Source organism: Silene latifolia, chromosome 1 (genome assembly GCF_048544455.1).
Source record: "Silene latifolia isolate original U9 population chromosome 1, ASM4854445v1, whole genome shotgun sequence".
Classification (NCBI taxonomy): domain Eukaryota; kingdom Viridiplantae; phylum Streptophyta; class Magnoliopsida; order Caryophyllales; family Caryophyllaceae; genus Silene; species Silene latifolia.
This window is the reverse complement of record NC_133526.1, coordinates 170,084,061-170,092,409: the sequence shown is the minus strand read 5'-3', so window position 1 is coordinate 170,092,409 and position 8,349 is coordinate 170,084,061. Positions and strand designations below refer to the sequence as shown.

General features: G+C 35.0%; 1 protein-coding gene and 1 long non-coding RNA gene across 2 annotated transcripts; both read right to left on the bottom strand.

Annotated features, from left to right (window-relative positions):
* Window positions 1–1,237: 1,237 nt before the first annotated feature.
* LOC141610579 (uncharacterized) lies at window positions 1,238–2,763 on the bottom strand. Its single transcript, XR_012528360.1, has 2 exons — window positions 2,367–2,763; window positions 1,238–1,510 (listed from the first exon to the last, which is right to left on the bottom strand). It is a non-coding gene; the product is annotated as an uncharacterized LOC141610579 (long non-coding RNA).
* A 1,673-nt stretch (window positions 2,764–4,436) lies between these two features.
* Window positions 4,437–6,785, bottom strand: LOC141610527 (putative disease resistance protein At1g52660). The gene is made up of 2 exons (XM_074428670.1): window positions 5,590–6,785; window positions 4,437–5,335 (listed from the first exon to the last, which is right to left on the bottom strand). Exons 1-2 carry the CDS (start codon window positions 6,740–6,742, stop codon window positions 4,602–4,604), a joined length of 1,887 nt encoding a protein of 628 aa, XP_074284771.1. The 5' UTR covers window positions 6,743–6,785; the 3' UTR covers window positions 4,437–4,601.
* Window positions 6,786–8,349: the final 1,564 nt, after the last annotated feature.

The window sequence follows — 8,349 nt, the reverse complement described above, 5'->3', positions numbered from 1 at the left end:
TCTAAATATAAGATAGTTTTTGACAAAAAGCCCAAGAAAAAATGATTGAAGTTGAGATGATTTCTAATCACAATTGCATATGTGAATACTCCAATAATCTAAATAATTTGTTTAAGCTTGGGTTTTATTCATTTAGAAATTTCTATATTGACTGAAAATCGAAAATCGTTGTAGATTGACTGGATTAAAGTGTGTAATAACTTAATTCATACAACTATTCTCTTGTTTATGACGAAAAATGATTTGTGATATCTCACAAGTCAGGAGCACTTCTTTAGTTTTAACCGATTATAAAATATTACGAGCCTTATTATAACGCGTCACTATTGTTATTACAACATAGGTACGAAACGAAATCTTTTACAGTATTTTTATAACCAGGGGCGGCCGGTAAAATTTGAAGGCCCTGTTCCAAATTATATTTTGAGGCCCCAAGTATATCTTTGTGATTTTTGTTAACAAAAAAAATACATCTTCACTTTGTCCTATTTATACTTTTTCATTCGACTGATTTTTTGTTTTGTTTTTTGTATTATAATTTAAGAAAAAAGCAAAAAAATAATAATTTTACTCATAATTTAAGGAAATTTGGCTAATAAATGAGATAAAAGGAATACTCGTATTGATTTACGTTATATTTAGATGGATTGAGGGAAACAATCACATTTTCCTTAATATAATCTGAAATGTGATACTAGTAATTATTGCATTGGATGGTTACACTGTGACGCGGTCTTATTAGATAAAAAATGATATTTCATTTTTTAGGGTTAATGAATATTTTCTTTTTATAAAATAGACAATCTTATGTGTGAGACCGTCTTATTCCTTTAACTTGTGAAATGTGAAACCAACAAGGTAAATACCAATAGTCCTATTAAACAATTTGATAAAGAATACTACTAATGAACTTAAATAAGTGTACTAAAAAAAGTTAATGAACTTATATAAATAAACAATTTAATAAAGAAAGAGAGGTGGGGGAGTGGTGTATTGATTGGTGAGGCCCACAAACAAAAAAAAAGGAAAAAAAAAAAGTAAAAAAAAGTCACTCTCATAAGAGTCGAACGCAAGAAGTGCAGGAAGGGGTTTGGAGACTTCACCACTGAAACAAATGGTACACTAAGTGTTATAATTGCAGAGTTTTCTTAAATTATGAGGCCCTCCTCTCTGTTGGGCCCCCGTTCGGCGAACCGAACTGAACACCCAATGGGCCGCCCCTGTTTATAACGGTGAGTTTCTAGAAGCACACTACGTACACAATTACACACCCATAACATCTTATATTCTTATTCATCAAATGCGACTTCCTTACTCGAGGAACTTAATATACACACCTATAACACACACACACACCAAGAAAATAGAACATAGATATGATTCAACATTATTGTAATTTATGAAATGACATGTCGTACGTCCACTTATAATTTCTTGATAATATTGACAAGATGAACGGTAATCATCACTGTGATATGCATCTCTTCACGTACACCCACTTCAGTTTATCCTGTACCAACAACAAATTTGATCACCAAATGCATACATTTTATGCATGCATGCATCATGCATGTAAATTATGTAGCAGTAAATCCTGCTTAAGACTGAGCATCCTTCTTAAATTTTAAGAAGGGTTTCTCTAATTTGATGCTCCTAGTACAACATTCTTCGGTACCTATATATGCAACGCGTAAGGAATTTAAGGATGTCTATAAACTCATTCTACTCTGTCACGTAGGGCGACCATGAGTTTTACAAATACAAGTTTAATTGTGTACTCAAGTGTGGAGTCTATAACAGGTTTATTAAAGTATATGAATATCCGATTTTTTTTTTTTTTTTGAAAATTTAGGATAATATGTAACCAAAGTTACTCTATTATACTCAAATCTATTTTATATTATTAGCTCACCCAATCTAACATTTTTTTTATAACCTTAAACTTCAAATCCTCAATTTATTGATTTTATAATTTTTTTGTTTAATACTCCCTCCTATTCCAGATAATCGTCCCATTGTCCTTTTCCGTCTAGTCGGGTAACTGTCCCATTGTCTATTTTTGGTAAGTGTTGTGTGGTCCAAATTTAATTCCATTTCCGTCTATTAATATAACTGTCTCATTGTCCGTTTTGTGTGGTCTAAACTCACTTTCTTAATTCTTGTGTCATTTTCACAATGGGGCGGTTATGTAGAATAGGAGGGAGTATGAGCATATGATTTGTAGTGAGTGTGGTGACTAGTGATTGAATCAGACTATCAGACCGACATATTCATTTTAAAATTGTCAATGCGTTTAATGCATGAGTTAGTTTTATTTAATTCCCTCCAAAATGTGCAAGTGCTCTATTAAAAAACACATATCATACTTGGAACAGTCCAAGCTAGGACTGAGTTTATAATTGACATGGACACCACACTTGGAAGGGAGAGCATTGGCATAACCATAGTTGACACCATAAGCTTGAGCCGCCTGCTTGATGCACGCACACGCCACACGACGGACTGGTGTCGTGTTAGCCGCGTTGTATAGGCTCCTACCCCCATTGCAACAAGCCGCGGATGGCCCAACTCCATTCTTCAAGTAGCCTAGGCATGGAACCAAGGAGTTTACCACATCGCCACAGGTCAAGGCTTGGGTCACATGAGGTGCAACCACCATTAATATGGCTAGGAACATAACAATTGTCATTTTGTTGTTAATAGCCATGGTTATTGTATATTATTTCTTGAGATTATATTATTATGTGACAAATTTAATTATGTGTTGAATAATGGAGAGGATTTATGAAGTATTTATAGCGGGAATAATATTGAAGTGGGAAGTTTTAGGATATGTTCTTTCTGACTTAATTTTAATTTATTTCAGTTCAGTCGAAAAGAACAAGATCTTACTTAGTGATGAATGTACGTAGTACGTAGGAGTAATTATTAGAGACAAAAGAGTCCCATTAAAAGTTCTTACCTAAGGAATATTGCATGATATATCGCTTTCTTGTTATAATTAGGACACAAATTAAACTAAATTGAAAAGGGAGTGAATTAGATTAAATGCATGTTATTCCTTGTAAATGGTACATTTATTTCTTACGATATAGGAGCTAGTTAAAATGACGATATAGGAGCTCCAGTAGCTAGGGTTAAGCTGAGTATGTATTACGACTTACGAGTACTTATTACTTGTATGAAATCTTGTTTAAGACGATAATATTTGTTTTAAATTTAAAATGAGTTAAGTATAGTAGATGAGATAAAAAGATGATATGCATTGATAAAAACGTTTTTCAAAGGATACACACGCAAATTGAAGCATATTTGATCATTTGGCCAATTTGATTTAAAACGGATAATCTTGTCGTAAGGGAGAGACTCAACGATGCCAATTCAGATTTGAAAAATGAAATTGTGTCAACTCTTGTTGGACTGGTACCCGGTGATACTTAATTTAGATATCATTCAAAGTATGATTTTTGTACATTGTAGGAGTACTTTGAGTTTCATTTCTCTCTTTTAGTTTTCAATTACAAAATGATGGAACACTATAGGTGATTTTAGACTTGTAATTTAGACGGGGTGGGTATACGTAAATGCAACTTAACGTAAGTGACTCGTGCAAGTTAACTTAATATTCATAGAGCCGCTTTCCGTTTACCCTAAAATGAAGATTATTGTGAATTAAATAGGCCTATAATTTCATCTCTTTTCCTGTTTTGGAGGATGAAAGTTGCCTAATACATCAAATTATCATCTGTCCCCTGATTTATTCCATCTCAATCTCATGTTCTCCCAGATTTTGTACGAAGTCATGTTCATAATATACAGTAATATTTGTTCAATTTGGATCTTATTGTAAGTTGCAACTTTTTACCCAAGAATTTTACACTTTATATGGGAATAGGTCTTCACCCGAACAGAGTAGAGACAATCAAATAGACCACTTGGCGATTACTAGGAAAGTTCTAGTAGAAGTAATTGATAATAGGAGAAGCAGTTTGTAGTCCCTTTAATTTATAAAATGATACAATCCCTTTACTCCAACTCTAAGTAATGTGAGACGCTCGTATGTGAGTTCATATTCCAAATACGAGTCACATCATTTAAGTTTCTAGGACTTCAAATACGACTCCTCAACCGCATTGCCTTGAGAATTATTGAAACAATTCATAGTACACTCATTGCCTCATGTAGTCACATAGTCGTGTAGTACCACATCCTCACGTGTAGGGTGGAGTTTACTATTTGCAAGAAACTTCAATGATCACGAAAGCGAGATGACAATTTGTGCAGAATGAAAGTAATCCAAGGAATTAAATCTCATGACGTTTGCTAATTTTTTTTTTTTTAAAAAAAATGAATGACTATGTTGTGGATAAGAATCGAAGCCCTAATTTCACAGCTGGAGTGAGAGAACTTTTACCATCGCTTGAACTAACTGTTGTTAATTGATAATTCTATATTTTCAAGACCCGAGTTCAATACTTTTGATAATTAGACGAGTTTTAAACCAGGTCAACCAGTTTTTTGATTTAACTTGTATTAACCATTTCGAAATCATATCCAATTGTTACAAAACACGCAAAACAAAATTCGTATCATGGCCGCGATCAATAAGCCAAATCCAAGGAGAGTTTTGCTATGAAAAAGGGTCCACTGGTATTCTCTAAGGTAATACTTGAGACACATCCACCATGAGTGTCTTCACGATGCGCACCAGAGCCTGATAATAAGTGGAAGATATACGGCATCTGTATGAAGAAATGGTCTTTCCATCTAACTTCTGTAAAAACCTTGGCGTGTACTTGATTGTCGTTTGATGTATTGTCCCAAGCAAGCATCCAGTCACAACCATTGTCATAAGCATTTTCGCCAGTGTAAACGATAGCTCCTCTTGAACCACCGCGACCAACATTAAAGCTGTCATGGACGTGAACAAACACACCCCACTGCCCATTCTCAACCGTCTTAGGATGTAACTCTTCACTGAGATGCCCATTCCAATCCTTTTGCCCCGAAAAATGGAGGGTTGACCCGGTAGCATTGTAAAAGAGACAGATTGTGACAACTCCATTCCCATGTTTCGTCTTTAGCCAATTCACATATTCACGAGCCTCAACATCCTTGCCACCTTCCGTTTCTCTATCCAATGCTGCAACTGCTAAATCTCTTACTGTTATTAGTGTTCTACTCACATACTGTGGCAATCTCCTTACTGTCTTTTCAGTGATTGGACTCCCAAATACAAGATCTGTATCACCTAATTTAGCTCTTACAGTGGTTGTACATTCCTCCTCCTCCTCCTCCTCGCCTTCCATTGATATCAGGTTTTCTATTATTTCTTCTGTGCACAGCAACAGTAATCAAGATGCACAAACAATATTAATAAGATCACGGAATTATTATTCATTCTAAACAACCTTAATCCGGTTTTGATAAAGAAAGAGACTTTTTTGTATTCTCCACATTGAAAATTGTGTCGAAAATAGCATCGAGGAACAAATGTTACTTCGTTGTAGAAAACAGAAACAAATTTAGCGAGTCATTTTCTTAATTTATTCCAATATTTTAAAATAACTCCAAACTGCACATATATACCTTGTGAATTGGACATAGGCCTCCTCAAAGATTTAACAGCATTAGTCCAGTCTAGAGCTGTCATTTTGCCAGCCATGTCGTGAGCCATTTTGATAAGGATAGAAGCTACACCAATACATTCCGCAACAAGTTCTTTGGCAAGATGGTAAATTTCAGGATTTGAATTCAAGGTGTCTTCGCCAGTTATATCAGAGAATAGTCTCCAAGAATCCTTAAGCCCCAGAGGTTCAACTTTAATAATTTTTTGAGCACGCATTTGGCTACATATTTTCTCCAAGTTTGTCGTAAATACTACCTTAGACATGTTTGAGTTTCTCAGAGGAACCCCAATTTCCGTGAGGTTAACTGACTCACAAATATCATCTACTAAAAGCGCAAACTTCTTTGTCTTTAGCACATTCAAAATGTCTACTGCTTTCTCAGAAAGGCTTTTGCTCATCCAGACGTCCCCAGAAAACCCGATCTTTTTTCCAATATGATTCTGGATGTTTTCAAGCTTCAATTGCTTTGAAACAGCGACCCAAATCACCAAATCAAAACTGATTTCATTGCAGATCTTGTTGTTGATCTGCATCAAGAGAGCAGTTTTACCAACTCCACTCTCGCCAAATAAGCCCACAATACCAACCTCCTCATCCAACAGGTAGGTATAAATGCTGTCTAATTTCAGTTCCAAACCCACTGTCAGTTCACAAGGGATCTCAACCAAAGCTTCTGGAAGTGCTATAGTAGCTACTACCTTGAACTCTTTCCCTTGTTGTATTAAATCATTTACTTCCTTCAATCTTCTTACCACCTTTTTCCCGAACTTGTAACTGGAAACATAATTTGTCGAACAACAACCTGCAATGCAGAGCTTCGCTGTTTCTTGTTGACGATTTTCCAAGAGCCCTTTAATTCTGTCTATCTTAAGATCCACCCTTGAAAGCCACAGTTGTACTTGATCCAAACACTTTTTTCCTTGTCTCTCTTCAATGTTAATGCATGTTATCATGTCGTTCTCTAAACTTCTTAATTCATGAGCTAACGTCTCCAAGCGTTTAAGATTATGTTCTAGGTCACTCACGTACTCCCATTTTCCACCAATGCAATCCAGGCAGCGAGTGAATACGGCATCGCCGCATGAAAGCTGTGTTTGGAAGATATTGCCCATATAAAAGCTTCACAAAAGCAAGAAGCAAACAATTGAAAATAGTTGCAATGATAAATGACTACAAATTAGTACACAGCAACAGCTGACAACTTGGATGATACTCAAAACAAAATCTCACTTTAGACGGACACTATTCATCTAAAGTTGTAGATGAGTCAAATATGTGACCACTTAATAAGACAAACAAAGTGGAATGGTGGGGGTTACTATTCATGCAAAAATGAGATTATTTGACCCGTGTACATCTTTAGACGGATATACCCGTCTATAATGAGACTAATTGTGGAAATTATTTAGGCTCAGTTGTGTTGGTCACCAACTTCTCATAACTTCTGCAGAGTGCAGACAACTTGCTTTGTGTTTTGAAAACCACAAGAACAAGAATGCATAAACAATCATTACAAGATTGTAACATTGGTTGATTACATGTGGGAGTATTTTAACACAAAATCTCATTAAAGACGACACGTATCCGTCACTTTGGAGTGATACCATTTCCTCTCACAAATGACCCAAATAGAGGAGAGAGGGAAGCACATGGGGGTGCCCCCACCTTGTCCCCCTATTCGTTTTGTGAGTGACATTACCCGTCACTTGCTTCGACCCGTCTTCAGCAAGACTAACTGGTATTTTAATGAACGGAATTTTTTTTACACAAATTCTCATTATAGACGGACACTATCCGTCTATACGTATAGACGGATACCATTTCCCCTCATAAAATACCCATTTTATTAGAGGTCTTTACCCGTCTGTTCGCTCCACCCGTCTATACCAAGACTTATTGATTTTTTTAATATGGGTGTCTGAGATTTGGCCTAGTTTCGATCACAAATTTTTATTTATGACGGCCGATATCCGTCACAAGTTTATGACGGGTCAAATAAAATTCACATTGGAGGATAAAGACAGATCATTATTTATGACAGCCTAGTTTCGATCACAAATTCTTATTTATGACGGCCGATATCCGTCACAAGTTTGTGACGGGTCAAATAAAATCCACATTGAAGGATAAAGATAGATCATTTGTTATTCTCTATACATTCTACTTTTCGTCTTATCTACCCATGTGGGTGTACTTGACCCGTCACAAGCTTGTGACGAATATATCCATCACAAGTGAGACCCAATATGAGTGTTTGAGGTTTGCACAATTTTAATTTGGGTGCCTTAGGTTTGATTGTAATTTCATTTTGGGTACCCAAGGTTTGATTACTTTTATTTTAGGTGCCCAAGGTTTGATAATATTCCAATTTGAGTACCAAAGGTTTAAACTAATTTTATTTTGGGTACGTTTAGAAAAAAAACTAGTTTAGACCCCGTGTATTATATGTACGGTATTTAAAGTTTAATATTTTTATAAAATTATTTATATAATATTGATACCTTATAATTGTTTACATTTGTCATCATTATATTTTGCTTGGATAAATAAAAGGTAAAACTGAAAATTAGTTAAAAGAATTGAGTAATGAGTTGGAATATATTATAATGAATTTTTTTTTATATCATAAAACTAATGGGTTTCAATTTATATTTTTTTTTTCAATTTTATTTGTCACAAAAGTTATAACAACGATCATTTTATACAGAATATGGGTCAA